Source organism: Cyanistes caeruleus, chromosome 1 (assembly GCF_971803275.1).
Source record: "Cyanistes caeruleus chromosome 1, bCyaCae1.hap1.1, whole genome shotgun sequence".
Lineage (NCBI taxonomy): Eukaryota > Metazoa > Chordata > Aves > Passeriformes > Paridae > Cyanistes > Cyanistes caeruleus.
Genome location: NC_141701.1, coordinates 56,437,107 through 56,463,649, shown reverse-complemented (window position 1 = coordinate 56,463,649; position 26,543 = coordinate 56,437,107). Strand labels below are relative to the sequence as shown.

The following is a 26,543-nucleotide window of genomic DNA, read 5'->3' as shown; positions in this document are numbered from 1 at the left end:
TGTTTTCTCTTGGAGGTTTTTCTAACAACTTAATATTTAGTGTAACTGACAATTTAAATGTAGCATTCTGCAGTAACAATATTTTGTTTTTGTATAACATTTCCAATTACAGCATTGACAAACAGACACATCAGTGGTTACTTGAATAGATTGTTTTTTATTTTTGTTGAGCAGGTGTACTCTACAGCCAAGGCCATCCTGATACGTCTGTTGCAAGGACGGTTAATGATGGAAGTATTGACTTGGAGCAAGTTTATTGAGGCACTCTGTCCTGTCATTCCTGTTTTACAGGTACTTTTAAGTGCTTTAATCTGAATTTCATATATGGAATCATGTATATCAGGTTAAATAACAGATAGAAGTAGCAGATGGAAAATAGATTAACAGTAATATACCTACAGACGTGTTCTATCAGATGTCAAATAGAAAAATGTTTTATAGGGGTCCCAATATCAGTAAAAGTTAGTGCATTGAATTTGTAGACAAATTTTAGCTTGGTATTACTTGTGCATGAAATTTGAAACGTTGCAGTACAAATTAGCCAATACTGACTGGGGCTGAAAAGGTTTGAAGATATGAGTGAATGGTACAAGTACAGATTAAAGCATTCATGCTTTTTAAAATTCGTTAATAATTACTAGAATGTCCCCCATGTCTTAAATTTGAAAACTGTAGTTCCTCTGTGATAAGTTTTCTGATCGAATACACACTTGAAAAATAGCAGTCAGCATAAACTATATTTTTAGTATATTTAGAAACTTGCTTTTTGGTGGATTTGTTTCTAATATTATAGAAGCATCCCTTAAGTCTTAGTCTTCATGTTTCCAACAATGTACAAATTTAATTTTCATTATTTTTATTCTCAGCTTGATCTAAATGGAACTTTTGTCTTTCTCAGTCAGATTTTCAGCCTGATTGCTCCATCTGGATTCTTGACAGTTTTTTCACTAGTACTTAAAATTTCCTTTTTGTGGTCTGCCCATGGTCTTCCAGATTAGATACTTTGCTGCATTTGCCTGCTATGTTTTTTTGCCTTGTTTCTCTCTTGGCTAAGAAATTCAAGTATACATTTTGTCTTAATTTTCTCAAAAAAATATCACTCCTGATAATTATACCAACTTACTTGTTTCCCTGCTATATGTTCATTAATTGCCTTCACCTCAGTATTGCCATAAATTGAAAGGGCCAAAAAGCAGCTTATATAACTTTACTCAGTATGCAAACTGCACAAAAATCAAGGCAAAAATGGGGAGACATTGCAAATAAGATGGGCTCAGACATAAAAATATGTAGAGAAAATACACTGAAAACTTGAAAGAGGTGGGAGAAGGGTTATTTCAGAGCTTTCTCAACCAGTCATTAGAGCTTTTTTGTGTTACCTGCATATATATCTTACATATGATTGACCTTCAAGATTAAATAGTTGGGGATTTAATATAGGCTGTAGGCTAAACATATGAAAAATTTTTATGAGTAGAATTTCCCTCCATTCTGTATCCTGTAGTGGCTTTGTACAGTTGATACTAAAGTAGGGTATACCAGAGGTCTATGTTTACCTGATGCATGGAAAAAGCATTGTATTTTGCTCCACTTTTAAAATGCTTGCAGTATCATTACTTGACATAACTGATTCCCTTTTGTCTGTGTGCTAAAACACTTTAATGAAGACCTGAATGTAGGTAGAATTTAATGTTTTAAAATAACTTTCTTGTAGGTACTAAATTTAATTTATTGAAATGGAAACTGGCCTAACAGAGCAGCATCATATTAACAGACTGAAGGGTGAAGCTTTGCGTCAAAGTACCTCTGGGTCCTGTGAAGAAATCTTTACTTTTATTTGGATATAGGATCATCTATTAATTTTTCAAATTATTTTCACAGAGGAATATTAATTTGCAGAATCTGAATGTTTTCTTAAAAATAACTGTGTGTTTTTTTTTTTTTATGCTGCTACTTCTGCACTCTTCCTTAACCCCTAAAAAGGGGATTAATTACCTTTTCTGATTTGCTAAATTAGTAAGTGGATTTTTATAATTTTGGAAATTTTTGGTTTTTGTTTGTTTCTCTAAGGGTTATGCTGACACAAAAGATACTTTAGGTAAATGCATTCTCTCTTTGAGTGAAACAACCTCTGACAAAGGAGAGGGCATTCTCCTGAGAACTCCCAGACTACAGGCTGCTCTGCGCCTTCTCTTCTCAAAAAAGCAGCTGTAAGTAATTCTCTGCATCATTTCAGCACATCTTCTCATGTTGATGACAGCAATGTCTTTTCCTAAATATTATGCTGTATCTTGATTTGAAAGGTTGATTAATCAATACTGAGTGTCATATTTCCACCCCATATCTAAACTAATTAATTTTTAACTATACAGCTACAATTTTCCAGTATGAGGGCTTTATATATTTATTTTAAATATTTGTTCCTTTAGGGTTCGTTCTGTAGCAGCTAAACATTTAGCATTCCATCTTCTGAATGAAGAAGGGGCAAACTTGAAACGTCCATGTCTGGATGGCAATGTCCTTTCCAGCATTTCAAACTTATTTATTATAGAAGGAGCGATGGAGCTAAAACTGGATGATAAAATGAACTCAATAATTAAGGTTAGTAAACTCTGTCTAAATTTTGCTCTTCTACCTGTCCAGTCTCTGAAGCTTCCATTTTCAGAAGGTTGCAGTATTTCATGCAAATTGACTTGCTTCATAAAAAGAAATCTGTTGATGTATTCTTTCTGTGTGCACTGAAACAGTACTTCTTATACTACCATTTGCAACACTGAGAAAAAAATCCTCCCTTTTTTTTCCTTCTCTGCAGAAAAGATTTAAGTGCAGAGAACACAGGCCTGCTCTGTTCATAACAATTTCATTCTGCGTGGATAGAGTCTGATTTTTTTTCTCATATATTTTTTCCCCACTAAAAGCAATTTTTACTAAATCAGGCACAAATAATTTTTAATATGAAATGCTTTAAAATGTATTGCAGACTTAAACTTGTGTTTGCTTAATATTGCTGCTGTTGCAAAGTGTAAAGCAAATCATGAGTGTATGACTCCAGGGAATGCATTTCATTTTTTTTTTTATTTCTGTTTTTTCATCTCCCCTCTCCATTCTCCTTTCTTCCTCCCCCTCAATACTTTCAGATTAACAATATGATAAGCAAGTTCTTAGATGCTTGACCCTATTGCTATTAAAAATAAGACCCTTTTACAGACTTACAGCGTGTTTTAGCATTTTGGTGTAGTGTTAAGATTTCTGTAGTCCTACATAAATTAGGTACTATTAGAATTCTGCAGCTGTGATGCACAAGAAGCTGTTTAGTTTTCATATTCCACAGACATTATTAGAGATTTGTTGCAAAAAGATTATAACCTTATCCATTGCTCTTACATCTGTGTGGACTCTAATCACATACATTTTAATAAGGAATTAAGATATTTTTGCTTTCTACTACCTGTTAGGAAATTTGACTGATTCCCTTATTTCATGATAGCATACTGGATGCAAATATAATATTGTTTTATTTCTAGGAAGAAAGAGTTGAAAAGCTGTACGATATCTTGACTTCTGATGCTGTTGACCTAGTTTTACGGAAGTCTGCAGCTGAGCAGCTGGTTGTCATTTTAGAAGGTAAAATTCTTCAGAAAATTTGTATTCATACGTTGGTCATTCGTGAGCTTGAAGTTTTGCTAGGTTGTCTGTATGCTTGTGCTAAGGGTGCCCTTTGTAATTTTTATTTTATGAATTTTGTTATAAGCAGAAGCGATCGAATTACAATTCAAGTAAGCCAGCTAAGAAAGAGCATTATTTCACTTAGGGCATAACTGTAGAGTTTCAAACCTTGATGTTTTTCCTCTGTATATTTAAACTCTGATTGAGTAATGTTTCTTCAAGGAATTTGAATTCTAATGAGAGAACATAAGTTCTTTGCCACGGGAAGGTAAAATCTTAGATAATATTAAAAATACTATCAGAAAAATTACCACAAAAATGAGGAAGTGTATCTACTTTGTCTCAAGATACGTTTAGTTATGGCTGCAAAAATTTTCAGATGTTTCAAAATTGAAACAAAACATAGGATGACATTGTGAAGGAAAAAAATGCATTTTTATCCGGCCAAATTACATATGAAGGATCATTTTTTAATTATTTAAAAACAGACAAATCAACCCAACCAATTCAAATGACATACTTTTTTGTTGTTTATGTTGTTGAATATACGTAAACCAGATACTCTAAAGGGAGATACCAGTGGAAAATATACTCGTGGTGATTAAGTAAATACCATTTTCAATTGTATATTTAAGCCATCAGCAATTGAAAGATGGGGACATCAGAGTCGAGGTCAGAAGCCAGTTTTATTGAGCATACAAGGCTCAATAGGGTATATAGGGTTTTACTTGTATGGCACTTACATAGGGCTCTCTTTTTGGCAATTTCCCATTGGTTACACATTCTTCATGCCATCAGTTACCTGGTATCATTACAAAGTTTCCTAACATATCTCTCTCTCACTCCTACCCCAGGGAGTAGTTATCTGTGTCTGTCTCTCCCATGGTTTCTGTTTGACTAGGCTGAAGATACTAGGTTCCTTTATCAGTTCCATTGTGCTACTTTATTACTCATTAAACTGTTAAAATATTTTAAAATATTAGAAGTGACCTCCTTGTTTGACTAAAATTGCACTGGGATTACTGTAATTCTACAATGTAAAATTCTTGTGGGAATTTGTATAATGTATTTAAGAATCTGGTGTTCAAAAGGCTACTATAGTCAGATAAAAATACTTTGAGGTGGCTTGCCTTGCTAGAGTTATGTACTGCTGATTGATTGGCAATTAGAAACTTATTCTAGACAGCAGGAGTTTGTAATCTTACAAAAGGTTTAATATTAAATTTGTGCAGAACCAGTTGGTCTTACTATCTTTTGCTTTTCTTACAGATACCAAAATGCATGGCATTGTGAAAAAGTTGGGTGTGACAGAAAAGATACTGGCTTACCTTAATGAGTGTGTACACGTGGATGGCAAGGTAAAAGTGTTGGTAGATGTTCTTCTGCAAGCATTGCACACAGCATGACAGTGTTGTAGAGTTTGTTTTTTTCTGAACTTGCCACACTGGTCTTTATGCATTAATGCTGCACTGAATTGTGAACACTGAGGAAGTGTTTATGTAACAATTATAGTTGAAATGTGTATTTGGTCTAGTTTTGATAATGCTGAGATGCTCTTAATGGGAGAAGATTGGTTTGCCTACCTATGAGAAGAGTTAGCCAGAGAATTGTGGATAGTGAGGTTCTGTAATGTACCAAAACTTCCCTGAATGCTTTCTCAGTAGAGAATAAAAACCATTTTAACATCCTTAAAAATAATGTGTTATGTTAGGTATAATAGTCCCTAAACTTAAATTATGAAGCAAATTATAACTAAAAATGACGTGTAATTGTATGACATGTTACTGTAAATGTGTCAGATTGAATTTCAGGTATAAAGAATTTTCTGACCAATAGAAGATCACTTTACCAGTGAGGGTCTCTAGTTGTAAATGATGGAGCTTTCCATTTTTGTAATATGGGTAATCTGATGCTTGATTTTTTCTGGAATTAATTATTTGAAATTATTTCTTGCAAGCATGTTTAGGCTAGGAGGTGCTCAATGCAGTGGCTAAAGTTTTTTTGGCTTTTTTGCATAGTATTGTTACTGCATTCCACCTGTCCAAAGCCTGAGTAAATTTAAGAAATCATGAGAATTTTTGTGTAGTAATGACTTTTTTCCCAAAAGTGTACAAGAGAAAAGTACTGCTTGATACTTAGTAGAATTCCTTTTTTCTGTCAAACTAATAAAAATTACATTCTTCTTCAGTAATGGCAGTTTTTTCCTCAGATTATCAGTATCTAAGATTATTTTATCTCTATAGCATTAAAGAATGTCTTGTTCAGTTTATGATTGCTTGTATAGAAGCACTTCAATAAACTGTTCTAATGCAGCTGAAGAAATTGAAATATTAGGTTCCTCAGGCTTTTAAATGTGGTTTGTTTTTTTTTAATGTCAGTTTTATAGTATCTTACCTTCTTTAGAGAGAAAGTAATGCAGCTGTTTGGTTTGGGTAGTGAGTAGATATTGCTCAATAATACAGAAGGACAAGCATGAAGAATAAATTGCCCTAAGCAGATCCTTCATAGTCAAGTAAGAGTCTAGGGTGAACTTTAAAGTAATATTTTGAGCCCTTTATAAAGTTTAGCCTATTCTTGGGAGGGCTCAGGCAGCAACTCTCTAGGGACTGTGACATTAGGACACTATCCTGAGGGAATCTAGTCCAGATTCTCAGGTCTTCCCTTGAATGACTTTTTTTTATTTCATCATAAAATCAGTAGCAAAGAAAAATGAACAAAAAATCTTAAATGTTCTTAGAAAACTGGCTACTGAGAAAAGAAAATAAAAGCAGTAGTAGTAGTAAATAAAAAAATTGACATTGAAATAAGGCTTTGTATATAACTGTGCCAGAGATTCCATACTAAATAAGTAGGGCTTTTGTTCATGAGGTATCAAACTAAAATGTATTTGTTGATGCTGTTTACAAATTTTACAGATTTTAAAGGCAGAAACTCATAGGCAAAGTAATGATACTGTGAAAGAAATACTCTCTTCTTAGGAGCTGTGACTTTGGTTGTATATTGGGCCATTCACTGATACTTTAACTTTTAGCAAGCTGCTTTCCATTCTCATGATCTGACAGGCTGGGACCCAGAAAAATAATGTGATATAATAGGCTATTATTAGTTTATTAATTTTTAAAAATTAATAAATTTATGTGATTGTAAATACTTGGTGTTTTTTTTAAATCCTTCAGCTCACATATATCCTTAAAACCGTATAATATGAAAGCAAATGTTATAATTCTGTTATGAAAGCAGAGACAAATACAATTACCATCAATTAATAATAAAATTAATCAAAAAGTAAATAAATACTTTTTCATGAATATGCTGTTGTTGTCTGGCTGAAAGGTGCTTGTCTAAGGAAGCCATCTTTTACAAATGATGAAATATATTGCTTAAAAGTGTGACAGTCTGTGTTAAGTTCATCATAATGAATTATACTGACAGTTATCTTTATTTAATCTTTTTTTCTGTTCCTGCAGCTTATGGAGTCCATAGTGGTACCATGTCTGACACTCCTACGCAAAATTGTGTGTGCTGACCCAACTGTTCGCCTGTCACTAGCACAGCAACCTTCTTTACTGCTTTTGCTATTCAGAGGTGAGAATTGTATTTCCACTGTAGTACCCCTGTCAAAAGATGGTTAGATGTTTAACCAAGTGTCTTCTTAAGAACTTTGGATCACTTCATCATATCAGATTCTGATTTTTAAGATATAAATCACTGTGTGCTAGTTTTCCTGTGTTGTGGCATGTGTTGAAGATGGCAGGAAACTGGAGAGCAGTTGCTTTTATCTGGTGTCCTTCTATGTATTATTAGGTAACAGTTGTTTCCTAACACATTTTTAAATATCTTTATTTTATTCAGTTTCCTTGATACTCCAAAGTGATCGTGCTGTTTTAACTGAAACTACAGTATTGCTTTGTCTTCTGTTGTTTGATGAAGTAGCAAGAACAGAAACATGGTATGAAAATCCACTTATTTAATAGCATATTCTCTAGACAAATCTTAAGATTTTAATAGAAATAAATTTTTTGTATATCTCCAGAAAAGTTATGCCCCAAACTTTTATAGATCCAAACTTGCATATTTCTAGTCCAGATTGTTTTGATAATTGGGTTACATGCTCTGGAGACCTACATGGCATAGTTTTTGCACTATAAGTACCTTAGTGTTAATTTTAAGTTTATTTTTCAAAAAAACTTGATTGGTCTGTAATCCATTTTTTCAATGAATAGAAACTACACAAATCAAATAGCTAGCTGTAGACATGTTTTTTTAACTTAAATAGAATTCTTCTATTTACTTTGGCTTTTAAGTGTAGCAGGTGTCTTTAAAGCAGCACACCTCAGCTTATGCTATTTTATTATTTAAAAGCTGCATATGCATGAAAAAGTATGCTTTTAGAATTCACACACATGAAGCATACTGAAAATACTTATAATGTGTGGTTTTTCTTTAATAGAAGAAAAGGAAACAAGTATACAGAGGTTTTTAATGTACAGTGCATCTGCAATAAATATTCCATACATGTGTGATTTAAGAAATATCTTAATATTGCATAATCATGAAGACACATTGTTTATTAATACAAATTATTCATCAATGGGTTATTGAAGACCTAGCTAAAGGGAGAAATACATCTGTAGCCAAATAATAAGGAAATAACGTGTGTAGCATTAGGAGAAAATCAAATCTTAAAATAGAGCAAAATAACTATGACTTAATCTTTTGCAGGGCTGATTGCATAGCCAGTAATAGTACTGAGGTACCTGCCTTCAGCTTACCTGTTGCTGTTGTTAGAAGGTACGTGTGGATGCTGGCTGGTTGCTTGGTTCATTGGTTTTGTTTGTTTTACAGTTAACTGCTGATTCCCATTTGCTGTCCTTCCTGAAGTATGGAACTGGCAGAATGAAGGGAAAACCTTGATCAAAGCATTTTTATGATGATGAAATGAGTATTTTTAAATACATAGTTTTTTCTCCATGTCTTTGTTCTCTGTAAAAAAGTTTCAAAAACTTTATTTGCAAATTTACAACCTGGTTGTAATAGAGCATTTAATTTAAAAATGAGCAAACAAAAAAACTCTCACCAATCACTTTTAAAAATTGTTATTGTTATTTGTGTATATTTAGGTATCATCTCCCAGTCAGGATCACTGCTCATCATGTAGTTAGCCCTAATACTGTTGTGGTGCCATTGTCTTCTGAGTGCTTGGCTATGAAACCTGTGTCAGATATGCTTAAGACAGCTTGGAATCTGTCATGGTACCATGGGATTGAAAACCTACTGCAGCTGATAGATTATGAGAAGGAAGCAGAAACGTGAGCTATTTTTTCTTTCATTTTAAGTCCCAATATATCTCAATTAAATTAGTGTTTCCTGAAGTTTAAATAGGTTTTCAACTTCAAACAGCAGTTCAAACTGTTACTTGTTTGAGAATGCTGTTATTTAAACATAAAGGATCACATCCCAAAAGGATGAAGATATGTTGTCACAGCTAATGTTTTACCTAAATTGCATTTATACATGAAGTCTAGAGCTTGATCTAACTTTTATTGATGGTCAGGCTAATCCCAAACAAATTTAAATGGGCTCAGTGGCTGTTTTTCTTTATAGTCATTGTGGTTTCTTGGGGAGCTGATTCTTTTTTCCTCACTATGTAGACCCCAGCTATAAAGTTGCATGAGTTTTACTTGGTTTGCATGAAGGTTTAAATTTCAAATAAATATTCTTCTTAATGGTAATGCTAAGTATTTAGGTAACATTTTGCCAAAGAACTCAAAACACCTCATGATTTACATGTGTTGGTGTTGTTTTTGGTTTTTAGGTTTTTTATTTGGTTTGGTTATTTTGAAGGATTAGTGAAGGAAGAATTGCCTAAGAAAAATAATGTTTAAGGCAATTTCTGTTTTATCTTCTCAATAAAGCAGGAAGGGGAAGGAGTCGACACTCTCTTAAACAGTTTGTAAAGATACTGACTGTTAATTTTTCTCTATGCCTTTTCAGATTTTTGGACTCTCTAAAACTTTCCTCAGAAGACATTCTTATATTGAAAATAACTCACACAAACTATGGACTGCAGGACTGTCTTAATTTGATTGTTCAGGCAGCATCCCACAGGGATGTTAGAACTGCTCTCATTAGGCTTAGCTTCTATGTCCTGAATGACAGACTTGCATTAAAATGCGGTTCTGGACCTTGTGGAACCACTTTGAAAAGCTTTGTTTGGCAGAAAGCAATGAACAGGTAAGCATACTGACTGCAAGAATCCATTAAAGATTATTATACTAACATGGTAACATTTCTACCTTTCATATTTTAAATTTAGGGAAATGATTGTCAATGCATCTCTGATTCTGATACATATATACACATCTATTTATACACACATATATCTATATATCTGTATATCTATATATGTGGGCTGACAGGAACCTTAGGCAGTTCAACAAAGGGAAGTGCAGAGTCCTACACCTGGGGAGGAGCAAGCCCATGCCTCTGGGGTGAATCAAGCTGGAATGCAACTTTGCAGAAAAGGACCTGGGGGTCCTGGTAGGACACAAAGGTGAAAATGAATCAGCAGATTGTCCTTGCAGTAACAAAGGCAAATGTTATAGTGGGCTGCTTTGGGAGGAGTGTTGGCAGCAAGTTGAGGTAGGTGATTCTCCCCTACCATGCAGCACTGGTCTGGAGCTCAGGGTCCAGTTTTGGATTTGACAGTATAAGAGAGAATCATATGGGGCACCCATACTGGAGAGAATGTGGTGCTTCTATTGAAGCACCACAAAGGTGATGAAAGACTGGAATATCTTTCCTTTGAGTAAAGTATGAGAGACCTGGGACTGATAAATGTGGATGAAAGAAGGCTCATGGTGTGGATCTTATCCATGTGTATGAGTACTAGAAGAGAAGGTGGGACCAGGCTCTTTCTAGTGGGGTCAGTCGGAGAAGCAATGGCCACAAACTGAAATGCAAGAGGATCCCTGTGAATGTCAGGAAACACTTCTGCTGTGAAGGTGACCAAAGACAGACACAGATTGCCCAGAGAGGCTGTAGCATCTCTATCCTTGGAATTACTCAAAAGCTTCCTGGACATAGTCCTGAGCAACCAGCTGCACGTGTCCCTTAATAAGCAGGGTGGCATGACCGGGTGACCCCTGCAAATCCCTTCTAATCTCAAAGATTATGTGATCTTGCAATTTACATACACAAAACAAATATTTAAAATTATACATTTTAAAAAAGAGCTATTTGAAATGCATAGATAAGCTTTTCTATTATTATCAAATGCTAATATTTAATAAGTAATTAACTTTTATTTCCTGTCTGTGACCCTGCTCAGATTTCTCTACATTTTACTGAAGAGAATTCCATGTTTACCATATGCAAATATATATTTAAATATACATAACTATTTTGCATAATACTAACAATAGCAATGTTAACAACATATTATATATTGTGTGCTATTATAAGTATAATAAATTAGCTAAATGCTGTATTTGCTATATGTGAGTAAGTGTAATATACATATTTGCTCCATATAATTAAATATTTTCAGGTGATTCCAGTCCTATTAGCCTGAGATTTTAAATGTTCTTTTTAAGTGTTAAAAGTATGAAAGCTCTTATTTTTATTGCAGGTTTTTACAAGTGCTTCCAGCTTCTGTGGAGGATGAAAAGCTTTTGGTAGATGTCCTAAGATTTTTAAACAAATTGCTTAGAGAGCAGAAATCAAATCTGGAGTCTGACCATCTAAAGTGGATCTTGAAATCACTGCTTAAAAATGTAAGAATGGGGCTGTTGCATACACTTACATGATTTGATTTGCCATACAACTGCAATTGCACACACGTGTGCATACCTGTAGAGCTGCATGAGGGTGTGCTTAGCTACATAATTGCAAATGTATAACCAAAGTAGCATGCAAGAGCATCCATTGCCTTACAAAGGGTTCTAATGTCTTACTATGTTAAATACAGTCTGCATGCACATGCATTTTCCCATTTGCAAATACAGTCTAAGCACTTAGGGAAAAATGCTAGTAGACTTAATTTCAATTACTTATGGACTAAAGGTACTTCAGTTTATATCGCTGCCTGAGAAGCCTATAAATTTTTTAAAATATGGCCCATTCAATACATTAATATAAAACCTTAAAGTCATTTGATAGTAAGTCTTTCAAGCAGCTGAGATGTCCAAAATGCAACTTGACATGATTTTGTTACTATGTGTTTTCTGCTTTTTTTGTGATCCATTTTTTATTGCAGGTTATTGCTGTATTACTTCGAGTTTTCTTTCATGCTTCAAAATACAGTGTCTTCTTAATGGCAGGATATTTTAAAGGCCTTATCAGTATATTTTTTTATGGTACTTAGTAGATTTGAGATTCAAGTTACTGGTAATATAGGTATTCAAGTTACTGGTAATATAGGAATTTTTCACTGTGCTTTTTGTACTTCTTAGTTAAATAATCATGGAATTCTGATTTATAATGTGTGTAATTTGCAAGTTTTCAACAGAAAAATGGCTTTACTGAAGGTATTAAAAGAGGATTTAAACAATGCTTTATGTGACTGTATTTTTATGCTTTTCTTTTAGCAGCCAAAATCCCTTATGGGTCTTGTGGTGCGACCAGAATCCCAAGTGCAGGATGAAATGGATGAAACACAGGCTGCTGTCAGGCAACGACTGGACAAAGAACTCATTCATCTTTTCAACATGTTGTTAGTTTGTTCCATGTCAGTGACTGACAGGTACAGTGCAAATGGACCTGCCTCTGTCATTCTGTCTGGGCATCATAACATCTATTGTTCCTGAATTTCGGTCACAATTTAAGTCGTTACATCATGGCTCAATTGCTCTGAACTGTGAAAATTGAATATACACTCTTGAAATGAAAATCAATGTAAGATATTCCTGTTCACAGTAAAATTAGGAAATTAGCCAGGAAACTTGAAAGAGAATGTGCTAGTGGTCACTTAGCAAATGGATAATTAAATTGATTGCATGGAGAAGATGGTCTATTTCTTTTTCACTACTGCAAATTTGCATGAGCAAATGGTAACTTCATTGATTTTGTAGCATGTATTTATAGCAAAGTAAAACATTGAAATGTTTCAAATAGCAATAAATGTTTATTTACATTTAATTCCTTTTTAGCCTATTTGGGACAGCTACTTTTAAGCATGAAGCACTGACCTTTTTCTGTCAGTTGAGCAAACACAGAAATTAATTTACGTAATTTTTTATTCTAAAACCTTTCCCACAAATGGATCCTAAGAGCTACTAAAATTGCAGTTTAAGATATTTGTTTGTTTAGTGTCACAATATAATTCTGTGAAAATATTTTCAAACTGTTACCTTTTCCATTATTTCCACTTGGTTACTTTCTTAAGATTTTGACAGTGGGAAAAGGGGCATATTGTAGAAATCCCTGCTAGTTATGTATCCCACATATTTTTTATCTAATTGATTCTAGATTTATTGTCTTTTGCAGGAAATATTTTTAAACTTGTCTCTTGAACAAGAACAAACATAAGTATACCAGGCCATGCATTTAACAGTTGGACTTGATAATCCTTGTTGGTCCCATCCAACTTACAGTATTCTAGATCCTGTGTGGTTGTGAAGCTTCTGAGCTTTGCAGCTCTTCTCATTGTCCTCAGTCTTTTGCTCTTTATTTAGCATGCTCCTTAATAATGAGTTATATCTCATTTGTCTTTTTTTAGTTAAGCAACTTTGTTGTAATCAGATGCAATATTGTATTTTCAGAACCTGGGTGAAGCTAGATGTCAAATTTAATTTCATGTTACTCTTTGCATAATGCATAATTAAGTAATTGAGATGCTGAGCCTCACAGACTAACTAACTGTTAGAAGAATGAAGCATTGGCCTTTTTCAAAATGATTCTTTGTAACAGCTTTATATTGATGGTTCATCTCATGTTGTTTTTTACAATAAACCAGAGAGGGCTTGGAACTTGCTGGCTCATTCAGAACAGAGCTGGCTCTGAAGCTGCTTCAGTGCTTAAGGCTGACAGATGCACCACATTTTTATGGACTTCCTTCACTGGAGAGAACATTACAAGGAATGGTTCATGTTACTGCACTTCCAGGCTGGAGTACCTATTCTGCTGCAGTTGAACCTGTCACAATTTGTAAGAAATATTTAACAGGTCTTCTTGAGGTGAGTAGCTTATGTTTTAACTTAGCTTTTGGGTTGAGTGCTGGTACAGAGCTGTGTAGCTAATGATGCTATGCTTTTTACTTTGTACTTTTAGTGAATGTCATCAGTAGCAGTAGGTGTGGGAAGGATGCTTTTTCCTGCTAAATAAATAGGAATGATATGGAGACTAGACTGAGTGATGTGTATCTGTAGTTGTGGAGACTGGCTGTATTGCATGTACTTTCATTATTGGTTTAAGAGGTAGTACAAAGTGACTGTAGTTTTAATTAAGCAGGAAAAAAGTATATGTAATGTTTTTAATAACTGAAACTCCTAGAGGAAAAACCCAAGATAACTTTTCCCAGGCACATCCACAACTTATCCACATATAAAAGATGGTCTGGGAGAAGATTAGCTTGTTGTGTAGGTTGTTAACACGGAGAAAGCAGAAAAGAGGTAATTGAAGATGCTGCAGTTGTTGGAAAGACAAAATTTCATTCGTATTTTCAGTGTTCTTAATGTTTGCTAAGTCTGTGGACGTGGTGGCTAAAACGTTAGCTCTTGCTCCTAAAATTATATCTTTTGAAAACTCCAATCTTCTTTAAACTTAAAAGAAAAGCATAGTTCTGACTTTGTTTGATTAACACATATTCAGTAATACACTTTTAGAAGTTTTCAGTTTCAAATACCAATACGTGTGATGAAAAAAAGATACAGTGTTTTAGGGGTCTTAACTTGCCAAGATTTCTTGAGTAGAAAGAAATAAACATTTTAGACCTGTTTGATTAGATGCGCTCTGTCAGTTGAAGTCTAGACTAAAAATGGCACCAAGGTTTTAGATGTTGTCATACCAAAGGAAGATTATTACTGGAAAAAAATAACAATTTATATTATGGCATGAAATCATTTGTGATGCATAAGCTCTTGTTCAGAAGGATTAGGCAGTTTTACTTGGCCTAAATATGAAAGTAAGTGTAGGTTTCTTTTGGAGAGGAATGGGGAAAGTGGGTTCAAAAAACTTCTGTAGGCTGGGGCACTGAAAGAAAGAACAACAGCAAAAATGCAGAGGCTTAAATCACCATGTTTTGTGGAGGAAAAGAAATCTGGAAGTGTATCTTCTAAGATTATTATTTTTTAGAAAGTATTTTGGGGCATGTTTTGTTGAAAGCAGCATGCCTTTTAATATGCATGGTTACATATTTGGTCAGACCAAAATTTGGTCAGTTTATGTTGTGATCCAGTGACTTTATTTCTGTTTATTACTATTTGATGTAGAAAGCTGACAATTTATTAAAATCACAATAAAATATATGAATGATTCTTTCTCTTGAACACTGAATTTTGAAAAGAAATTTTAATTCCAAACATAGAAAAAGAAACCCAGGGTACAATAAATGAACTGTCAGGTCCATGAAAAGAAATTTTTGGGTTTCTATTCAGCTTAGAGCTTACTATTAAACTTGACTGTATTCTTCATTCGAATAAAAAAATAGAAACCACAGATGATCAGAAGTTGAAATGTATAGGAAACCATCACATGACCAAATGACTCAGAAAAAAAGAAATTATTACAATTCATCTAGAAATCTATCATCTTTTCATGAGTTTAAATTATTATTTAGTGTGTAAGACAGTTTGTACCCAGTGTACTGTTTACAGTAAAGCTTTTATGAACTTGTACCCTCACTCTTAGGTCATCTCATCGTTTTATGTTGAATGGGGGGGAAATGCCATGTCCTTCATGGGAAAAGGTGTTACAAAAAGCACAGTCCTTTGCTTGCTTCACTTGTCTCACGAAATGATGGCTCAAGCCAAGGATATGGTGAGTGCATTATAGTTGTCCTTATCTCGTCACTGGTGGGGGCTGTGCAGAGAGATTTTAACTGCTGAAGTTCAGTGATAACTTTGTCATGGTTTAGGAATGGCACTCTCCAACTAAGTAGTCTTGCTGAAGCCACACTACTGCTTATTATTCCTTCCCCTCCAGCTGGAAGCACAAATGGCAAAGAAGCCCCACATTGGTCTCATTTGGTCTATAATCTTGGGTAAATGTACAGGATAGAGTATAGTATACAAAAAAGCTGAAAAATCAGTTCTAGCCATACTGAAATTGCTTTGTAAATAATTATGTGGATTTTGAAAGGCCTTCTTTCAGAATAAGTATAATTTTCTTTCTATGAAAAAGAATCAGAATTCTTTTGAATTTATATTTATTCTTATGAATAAATATAAGATTTTATAACATTATTTCTTCAGCCTCACAGACAACAGGCTTTCTAGCATATGTTTAAGTATTCATGTGTGTAGGGTTTCACAGTTGTGTATATACATGTATATGAAAATATATATATATATATGGAAAAAGGATTGTCAGATAAAAGGAGCTATCATTACATATTAGCAAAATTCGTACTGTGGTTTGCATTCATGTCCTTCTTTGAGAGCTTAGTAAAAAGAACCTTTATCCTGATACAGTTGAAGCAAATTCAACAATTAAGTATTATTTTAGAGAATTAAAATCCACTCTTACTAATAATATCTGTGATAGCCACAAAAAATCTCCACTCATTATGATCAAGCATGCATATAACTAGAAAGTATACTGTATATGCAGTATACCTACTTCTCTGAATTCCAGGTATCTCTTTCTTCAGTTCTCTACTCCTTTTCCAAAATATTAAGTGCTAGAAGAGTTTATTAAGTTTGGGAGGGGACAGTTTTAAGTACACTGCAGGGAGGTAGCAACCTCCAAAGACTTAGACTGTAAATGTGTAGATGAAAGTGTGGATTCGAGTTTTTTAGTATCATAGTTAGAGAGTAATAGATATAGTAGTATAATGGTAAGTTTTATTGTGTTTCTAAGTCATAATTTGTGCTTATGATAGTGTTACTGTTTAGACTGTACTAATAATTCTTGGTCTCAAAGAAATTTTAAAACCTGGCTGTTGTTTACAATCATGTGATTTGATGTCAAATTCTTATGGAAAGAGAAATAGAAAATTACCCTTCCTCCATGCAATTACTGTTATACAAAGCTGTTTCAGTAGTTGGTAGCTCACACTGCTAGTACATTGGCATGGATTGAAAAATTTATAAAATAATTTCTTAATTTGTTTTCTTTTTGCTAATCAGGACTGGATATCTCTTTGGTCTTTGCCGTATGATAATAGTGAAGAACAAGTTCTGTCTCATCTAGGTCTGGCATGGCTGGTTCCTTTATGGGTAGATAGAGATCCTGAGGTTTGTTACTGTGATATTAACTTCACATCTTATTTTGACCCTTAAGCACTTGAAAATATTTGGTTCATTAATATATTTAATAGTAGAACTGCTGTTTTGAGTCATTTAAAATGTTACTGACATTTTTACTAAATATTTTACTAAATAGCAGTAATAATACAGTAGGGAGACTGTTTCCACGTAAACATCATCTAAGAAATCCTTCCTTATATCTTCTGTATTCTGTGCTTTCATTAGTCACTCACTGTCATGATTCATAGGCAGTTTTCCTTGTCATTGCTGTAACTTAGCTGCAAAGCAGAAATATTTACATGAACTAAAAATTCAGAGAAAATGCATTTAATGCAAATCTGTTAAATTATGTAAGTTTTCTAGATGGACCTATTTTCAAGTCGTAAAATGTGAAGAATATTAAAGACTATCTTGCTTATTTTTGAATACTTAAAAATAATGTTTTTTCACTTAGTTGTGATTATGAGTAGAGAGCAAGAGAAGTACAGGAAAAGAGGTTGTTACTTATGAAATTATTCCCTTAAGATTCAGTCGATACAAGTTAATAATAATAATAAAAAATATATTGCTAATTACTGTAAGAAATGCCACTTTCTGTTATGCTTGTATGTACTAGGTCAGATTTACAGCACTTGGAATAGGATCAGCTCTTACATCTCTTGAAATAGGATGTATTACTTTAGCAGAAAGCTGCCAGAATATTTCAGGAGGCCTGTGGGGAACAGTGATAAACATCCTTCTGGATCAATCTGAATGTAGCATGGTACGCAGGGAGGTATGTTTCTTGTGTCCTTCTGCTGTTGTAGATTGTCAAGTTCTTTTTGCTTATGGAGGAAAAAAAATGTATTTTTTATTGTATATATCTATAATCTGATGCTGCACAACACCTGCTGTCTTGTAAGTTAAACACTACCTGATTATTATGAATGTTTAGCTGCATATTTAGGAATTGCATAAGAAGGAACAAATTCAGGTTACTTATTTCTAAAGAGAAACAATATAAACATAAAAGGGAACTCATAAAAAACTCCTAAGCCTTATTCAGTTAGATAAATAGGTTGCTAAAGCATAACTAGTTAGCTTGATTTTGATTGCTTCTTTGTAGCATTTATGAATGCTTTGGTACAAACTCATCACCTGATCTGCAGTAAATATCTGTTCATTGCAGACACGAGGTAATGGAATTTGTCTAGGCACTAAGGTTTACTGGTGAGAACTGAAAGTCTGTACTATCATAGAACAACACATAGAATTATATATTGATGAATTTAAGCTCTGTACACTTTATTTGCAGTTTTTTATGGCTCTAGTTGTAAGGTTTTCCTACTGTTCCACTCAGTAAGAAATAAAAACTCTGACACTCAGCGACTTGTTTTTTCCCAGTTGTACTGCTTAACTAATTTTATTTTCCAAAGTAATATTTGAAATTATATCTCAAAATGCCTTTGATAATGTGTCCTTCAATATTTTATTTAACTCCAAATTATTTTGTCTTAATTATAGTCTCTAAAGATTCATGTCATTGACAAAAGATTGACGAAATATAAAAAAGGAATTTCAATCCATGCACAGACATGTGAAGTCTGTAAGATAAATTAGGAAAAAAAGCATGCCATATATTTTTAAAGGAAAATATTTGAAACATGTCTCTGTCCTAATGTGTTCACCACATTGTCCCAGTTATTTTATACAATAATTAAAAACCCCAAAACATACGGACAATAGAGTGAGTGGTCATAACCAGTAATCTAGGCTTTTCTCTTCAGGAATATTTTTCCCCTGGTACTTGCTGTACTTGAAATGCTTATTCTGTAGGTTTGACTGTACTGGAACAGTGATGAAAGTGTTTTATAGACAAATAAATTTGTTTCTTTGTGATTTCTTTCCCATCTTTTCCTTGTCTTTTTTATATATCAGCCTGCTCTTATGCCATGCTCTGATGACATCTCTTGTCAGTCAAGCTTAAGGGCTTTGAAGTTATATCCTTCTAATTATTTTTTCCTAATATGAGCATTAGAATTCTGTGTATTTCAGCATACACTGAAAACAGTAGAATACTATGTAGACTGTGCTATTCAATCTGATTCAATCTGATGTGGTTTTTTGAACTGTGGTGGCTAGATGGCAATATTGATGCTTTAATTTCTTTCAGGCTGCTTTTATTCTACAAAATCTACTTGTGATTCCAATCCCTACAGAAGACACAAAGGATTGCATTTGGCAAGTGAGTGACTATTACATTTGATGACAAAAGTCATAGTATAGCAGAGAGAAGTCATTTGATGTGAAAAGTTGTGTCAGAATAAATTTGAAAAATTACATTTCTAAGGTTGCATTTTGGAAAGAAAAATAAATAAATAGACAGACTTCTCTCAAACTTCTGGCAAGCTTGATAAAACAACCAAATTTAGATTACATATATGTTGCATTTCATTAATGTAGTATCTTTGGGTTCCTAGGAAACTTGCTTACTTATATTGTATATCATTAACATTTAAGATAGAAATTGATAATTTATTTTACCCACACTTGGAATGCAAGTAAAACATGACTTGAGGTTCATGAGGAAGAAGAAATTCTGCCAATGTGATGTTTATAAAATGTTTTGAATGAAAGATGAAGCAGTTTGTCACTTAGGTCAATTTAAATGCTTCTTGAAGACAGACACTTCCTCAAAGCAAGGTGAAAAGACCAGGTTGCTCAGGGCTGTTTTCAGCTGGATTTTGATTTTCTCCAAGAATGGAAACTCCATAATCTCTCTGGGCAACTTGTTCTAATCTTTGACTACCCTCAGACAGAAAGTTTTTTCTTAGGTTTCAGTAGAATTTCTTGTATTCTAGTTTTTGCTCAATGCCTTTTCTTCTGTCACTGGATACCAATGAGAGAAAGTCTGTCTCCCTTTACCTTCTCTCAGATATTTATCAAACTGATAAGATCCCCTGGAGACTCTTCCATTTCTGCTCTAGAGTCAGTCATCTTATTTTAGTTTCAGCAAGTCTGGTTCATTGTACATCAGGATATTTGGATCTTAGCTTTCCAGTTTTAAATTTTTTTGTGACCTTGATATCTGTTTTTAATGTCTATCTTGCTCCTTTCAGTGTGTGATATTGTACCTGTAGGGAACAGTGTATATTAGTTTTTGAAGAAATTTGCAGATGCAACAATGTCATTTTTAATCTGTTCCTTTCTGCAAAAGATCAAGTTAGTGCTGAAAGGCATTTCAGCTGTTTTACTAGGATAAGTTATCTATGATTCAGCTGCACCCAAAATCACTTAAGCTATTTCTTGAAGAGTTAAACTGTGCAGAATGTCTCATCTTTTCTTTGCATGTACATAAAGGAAGATGTGGAAGCAATTTTAAAATCTGTCCCATTTTTCAGTCTTACTACTTCTAATTTATCAATATAAATAGTGATTGTTTAAATTCATAATAGTAGGAGGTTTACAAATGGGCAGCCATTGTGACTTGTCTTTATAGATTTTATTAGAAGTTGCTTTTTAGTCTTTTTTTAAAATTTTTAATGACTATGGTGAAGTGACAAAAATTGAATCTAGTTGCACACTTCTGGATGAATTCCAGTGCAATTAAAAGAAGCTTTGAGTCAACATGATTCTTATTAAGAACTGCAATTTAATGGAAATTGCTCATCACTTAATAAGTGTTCATGCTGAAAGATATTATCAAACAACACTTTATGGTTACTGGTAAATTAAAACTGTTCAAAATAAAAACAGTAATTAAAGGTAAGATAGCACCAGGATCAAATTTTATATTTCAGAGTAATTTTTTTCCCTTGCACTGAAGAAGGTGAATTGTCTGTTTCCCTTGATGCCAGGAAGAAAAGGAGGGCTATTAAGTGGATCTTGGTGAATAGCAGGAATACTATGCCATCCAAATTAGAACATTACCATTTTATCCCTAGGCAAATAGAACTGGAAAAGGAAATATGAATAGAGTTGGTAGGCCAGTATCTTCTTGAGAATGTTTCTTGTGTTAATGTTGTCTAGTTGATCTGTTTTAAGATATTTTGTTTTGCTGTGCTCTTAAAAAATTTCCTATTCGACTCCCTAGTCATGAGTAAAGTCAGCCTGTGTAAAGTACTCTAAGAGTGCAGCAGACTGTGTTGTATTGCTGAAGTCAGAGCACTGTCAATGTAACTGATGGGTAACTCTTTCAAGGCCCTCTCTTGTACAATAAAGTATCTGGCATGACTTTTGAAACTGTCAAAGACAATCTTTGATAGTAAAATTTAGACTGAATTTATCAGTATTTCCTAAGTTAGACTGTATTGACTGTGGCAAGTGCAAAGTCTGTTGCTGACAGTGTATGAATAGAGTTTTATAATTTGTCATAAATAGTTTACTTGAAATCCTACATTCTGCTTCAAACTGTTCATAATATCTCATTCTCCACTAGTTGGTGTAAAAGGCAAATAGTGAAAATAGATTCTGTATTACCGAAACTAAAAAGCATGAGAGTAACCATCTAAAATTTTGGTGGTAACTTATCTTGTAACACAAAATAGTTTTATTGCTTCTACTGCATCTGGTTTTATTTTTTGTTTTGTTTTATTGGGAAATAAACTTGTATTCAGTGTAAATGAAGGGATTTGGGGGGAGCCTCTTGGGGATAAATAGTGTTTTCAAATTACTTATTTTCAGTTGATCCAGCTCTGCTCTCTTTTGACTGCCAAAGAAAGTTTCTAATTAGTACTGAAAGTTTTTCTTTCCATAATTTTAACTAGTTTATTTTTGAACTACTGCAGGATGCCCTCTAAAACTGCCTTTCTGAATGTGTAATTGGTTTGAATTTTTCTGAGTTCTTCTTCCTTCTTTGCACTTCTAATATTTATGGTCAGTCTAAACCAGATTATGTGTAGCTTAATAAAACTTTTTGGTTTTTTGTGTTAACATGGAAAAAACACTGAAGAAACGTTTAACAAAGACAGTCAACTTAAACTGTTTATTTGAAATACAACTAGAATCCATCCTCTTAAAGTATAAATCCGCTGTTCTAGGAAGTTTTCCCTGATGTCAGTATTTAAAAAGAATTAATTAAAAATCATACTTCAAAGTGAATTTTTTTTGTTTATGCCTTGTTTTCTAAAGAAATCTTTTCTCATAGAAGATTGACATAGCTAGATGTAGTATAATGACAGTATACTTTAGAGTAGGATGACTTTTTGAGGATATTTAGTCTTATCTGAGTATAGGTGTGTTTTTGTCAAGGGAAAACTTTTTCCTTGCTTGATATCTGTAAGTAGAATTAAATGAGACATTAAGATTGTAAAGTCTGCTGACACATTTACTGTCTTGAAGCTACTCATTTACAGCTTTTCATGAGTTTCTACTTAACTGTTAGCACACTTCTCAGGAGATAAATAGCTGTTTGATTTTGCCGAGTCATTAAAGCTTTTGTAAAATACTGTGATTTAGCTCACCCTTAAAATCTGCATTTCATTTTTGGAATTTATTAGTTACAGCCTGTAAACCAGTGTGTACACACATACACAGCATTAGCCTTATTTAGGGTGGGTTTTTCTTACAGTTTATTCTATGTAAAACATTTCTTTAAATTAATGGTGTCTGTGAATTTCATGTCTTCAGGGTCCTTGTGTACATGATGAGGAGTCTGGCCTCTCTCAGACAGGAATACCTGCGCTTAAAGCCCTTTTGTATCACTGTCAGTTCTATGAACATGTCAATCAGATGGTGAAACACTGTTACCTAGGATGTTACGTGTTTGATTTGAATTCTTACAAGGAAGACAAGATGAACATAGAAAGAGATGGTGTAACTGGTAAGTGATGTTGATGTAATCTTCTTGTATTTGAAACCTAGTTAAATTAATTGTAGTTTTGAATAACTTGCCTCCAATAATTCTTAATAATAAGGGAATGGAAAATATATAAAACCTGCTCTTAAATATGTTGTGAAGTCAAAATATTGCTGTGAGGATTTAAGTAGATAAGTCACTAGTTTAACATAGCTCAGAAAAAGTTCTGAGCTGTTAATTAGATCTTCAAAAAGTTGCAAATGGAAAAGATGTAATTGGTTCTGCAGTATATTTTGTTGCAAAATATTGGGGGTAAAATACTTTGAACAATTTCCACTTTGACATCCAGTCAACTTTCATACAAAGAAAATATGGAAAAAGAAATACATGAACTATTTTTAAGAGTTCTGTTTCTTGATGTGTTCAAGTTTACAAGAATAGGAATGGACTCTAATAATGTGATTAAGTTGCATTCTAAGACATTCAAATATAATTTAATACATAGAATGATGAAATGTAATACTCAGGTTAGATTTATTTGCTTATTTTTAACCTGTATACCCTTGGATTATCTCAGATCTAACTTTCATAGTGACTAATTGAACAATATTTCTAAGACTCACTATGTTGCATTGTGAGAACACACTTTCTTGTCCAAACAAATCTGATGATCATAAGCTTAGAAAGCTAGGGGATTATTCAGAGATCAATTAATAAAAGATTTCATGGGCAGAAAATTAATGAGGTTTTTTTTTTTTTTTTTTTCTTACCTTTTCTGTGGGCCTAAGTTTCCAGATTTCCATCTTTTAAGGCTGCTGATCTAAATAGTTCTTTTTTTAACTCTGTGTCATGGGTGTAGTAAGAACTTCAAAGTTGTTTAGAGAAGCCCTTCCACTGAATCACAAGATGCAGGAAGGACCCCCTTGCTCTCTACATGCCTTCTCCTGCAGCTGGGTTCAATCCTAGACCCAGACTTTTCCAGTGGTTTAAATCCAAGGAATTATAGAGGGGTGTTTGAAACTTGGTCTAACTTTAATCTGTGGAATTAAGGATGACAATCCAGGTAAAGTTATATAAAAATGAATGATTTACTATGATAAATGACTAGACAAAAAGATCCTAATCAGAATTATTTATTACAGAGTATAGAAGCTAAAACTGCTAGTGTAGTATAGAGCACTGTATCTAATTATGTTAAAGCAACTATATTAAAGCTGTCAAAAAAGAAGCAATTATTAAGTAGAGATTGATGTTACTCACCCATACCAATGACCCTGGACAAATCTCTTTCCTTCAGCCTGGAGTGACCTTGAGGGGCATCCCCACCCCAGGGAGGAATCTCCACACACCTTCTAAGGGGTATTTTAGAAAAATCTGCTGTTTGAAAGTGGGATGGGGTTTCCAGAGTTTAGTGATTGACCGTCAGTCATATATCTCAGGCCAGCTGGATGTTAGAATTTTTAGATAAGACGTAAATAAAGTATCCTTGAACTCACTATCAAGCTGTTTAACTTTTGGGGTTGATGAGTCAGACTAGTTTAGTGTAATTCAACACTAAAAGCAGCATGACACCCCCTCTCTGTTTGCCACTAATAATTTTGCAAAATAAAGTATTGTTTGAGTTGTTTTGCCCATTCCAGGCTGAGAATCCTGCTGGATTCTGCATTTGTTAAACCTTTTCCAGAGGCATGAACAAAAGAGGAATGTTACTACCCCAGCTAAGTTATGACTTTGACAGACACGAGGAAAGGAAGCATTCTTGGTTAACTCACTGAGAGAAATACCTCAGCAGTACACAAAATTCCAGTCATAAAATCCCCAATTTCTTCAGTGACTGCTTTTTTTTTTTTAATCTATAAGTGTGATTTTTCAATCCAATGCATTTTACTGCTCCCAGGGTCCTCTTATTTGTGCCTTTTAGATCTGTTAGCTGATGCAATATCATATCCAAGAGTAACTCAAGATGTATAATGGTACAACTTTACAGTGAGCACTTGAGATACATTTTATCAGTCATTGCAAAGAAAAGCCAGAAAATACAGCATTTCAGGAATAAGAAACAATTTTATTGTTTCTTTAAATAGGGGAGAACAGGACTTAAACCCTGCTGGGCTTTTTCCCTGAATAGTTTTCTCACATTTTTCAAGAATATAAAAAACTCATCTGCAGTGTTATGTTAGAAATAAAATAGTTCAATTTAGTAATTAATGAGGATATATACTGGACATCTACTTTTTGGGGTTTGCACTCACAAATCGTGTAGTCTAGCTTTATACTTTGTTATTTTCTTTTCTAAATATATGACAGCTTCAAAAGTGTTACTGACAGATTTGTGCTATAATTTTTTGGCACTTTTTATTCTGAAACAGATTTACAAACTAATTCTGCCTTCATTATATATATGAATATGGGTCCTCTTGGAGCTACTTCTCTTAAAATGCAAATCTGAAGTTTTTTGAAGACATCTGTTTATTATGTGTGTTCTTTGAGACCATGGTACGTTACTTCAATACTTTTGTGCTTTTGCATTTTAACTAAAACTAAATCTGATCTATTTGAAATTACTGAAGGCTATGCAACTGCAGTTTGAGCCGAGTGTAGCTTTTTCTAGACTACTTTATATCACACGGAATTTTTATTTCTGTTTGTTTGGGGAATATGATGTGTAAGACTTCATAGGTACAATGTGTGAAAACCTATGTTCTGAGGTCTTCAGAAGGATACCTGTGGTTGGCTACTTTTTCACTGAAACAATTCTTTAAAAAGCTTGTTATGCTCTCTACTGATCTTACAGTAATTTTGATTCTTATTTTTGTTGTCCTGCAGATTTTGATGATTCTCTCAATCTTTGGAAGGCTCCACCTAGTCAGAGCAAATCTTCACATTCTCACTCAACATCTGAAACTATGGTAACTTCCAGAGTAATCTATTAATTTTAAACATAAAGTTGTTTGTGAACTGCTTTCAAAAAAATTAACACTCTCAAAATTACTAAAAAAATTCCAGCATAACACAAAACCTGAAATCAATAAGAAACTAGCTGTGAAATGAAGTTGAAATTTACTCCAGTGTACCTTTAATATGCTGAAAAAGCCTTTTCGTGATTCCTAACCTTGAGCAAAAATAAATAAGGCAGCTTGCCTTGACTAGCTAAATGCATAAGGCAGTGCTGAATTCTATAGCTTCCCACAGCAAGACATATTCTCTAGAGATTACTCTGTAATTTGCTTTATTGACAAAATGCGGTCGTCTCCATTTCTGGTTGTCACTTCTGTTGCTTTTATCTAAATTGTCTGTTCAGAGTGAACCTGTATTTACACAACACAGCTACAGAACTGGATCAATCAAAGCCACATAAATACGTTGGGTATTCTGTGCCATAATAAACTCTGGATTCTGAAAATGATTTTGTAGAATTTAAAAGTGGCACAAGTGTTTGCACATGGAAAACAGAAAGCAGGTGGCTGCTTGAAAAATTTTTTTCTGGCTAGGGTGACTGTGGCAATGAAAATCTGTACACAAGTGCTGTCTTTCAAGATGGCAAATGCACAGGAGGAGAAATTGGAAGATTCTTTCAGTTCTAGAGTAGATTTGCAATATCAATTCATCAGCATTCATTAGTTACCTGATAAAAATCATGTATTTTTCAAAGACTGCAGTATAAATCAAAGAAAACTCTGACATGATGCACTGAA

The 26,543-nt window shown here is 33.7% G+C and overlaps 1 protein-coding gene across 5 annotated transcripts in view; it reads left to right on the top strand.

Annotated features, from left to right (window-relative positions):
• The window catches only part of RTTN (rotatin), a 78,678-nt gene that overhangs the window by 22,751 nt on the left and 29,384 nt on the right, over positions 1–26,543 (top strand). For 4 of the 5 annotated variants that reach the window (XM_086893859.1, XM_086893876.1, XM_086893896.1 and 1 more), the window contains 19 exons: positions 175–291; positions 2,071–2,210; positions 2,430–2,601; positions 3,525–3,624; positions 4,936–5,024; positions 7,134–7,251; positions 7,519–7,615; positions 8,389–8,457; positions 8,787–8,975; positions 9,661–9,900; positions 11,297–11,441; positions 12,255–12,409; positions 13,622–13,841; positions 15,514–15,642; positions 16,953–17,060; positions 17,689–17,847; positions 19,225–19,296; positions 22,680–22,872; positions 25,675–25,757. In XM_086893859.1, the coding sequence (XP_086749985.1) occupies positions 175–291; positions 2,071–2,210; positions 2,430–2,601; positions 3,525–3,624; positions 4,936–5,024; positions 7,134–7,251; positions 7,519–7,615; positions 8,389–8,457; positions 8,787–8,975; positions 9,661–9,900; positions 11,297–11,441; positions 12,255–12,409; positions 13,622–13,841; positions 15,514–15,642; positions 16,953–17,060; positions 17,689–17,847; positions 19,225–19,296; positions 22,680–22,872; positions 25,675–25,757 (2,595 nt within the window). The remainder of the gene's footprint in view (positions 1–174; positions 292–2,070; positions 2,211–2,429; positions 2,602–3,524; positions 3,625–4,935; positions 5,025–7,133; positions 7,252–7,518; positions 7,616–8,388; positions 8,458–8,786; positions 8,976–9,660; positions 9,901–11,296; positions 11,442–12,254; positions 12,410–13,621; positions 13,842–15,513; positions 15,643–16,952; positions 17,061–17,688; positions 17,848–19,224; positions 19,297–22,679; positions 22,873–25,674; positions 25,758–26,543) is intronic. The other variant, XM_086893870.1, reaches the window with a different exon arrangement.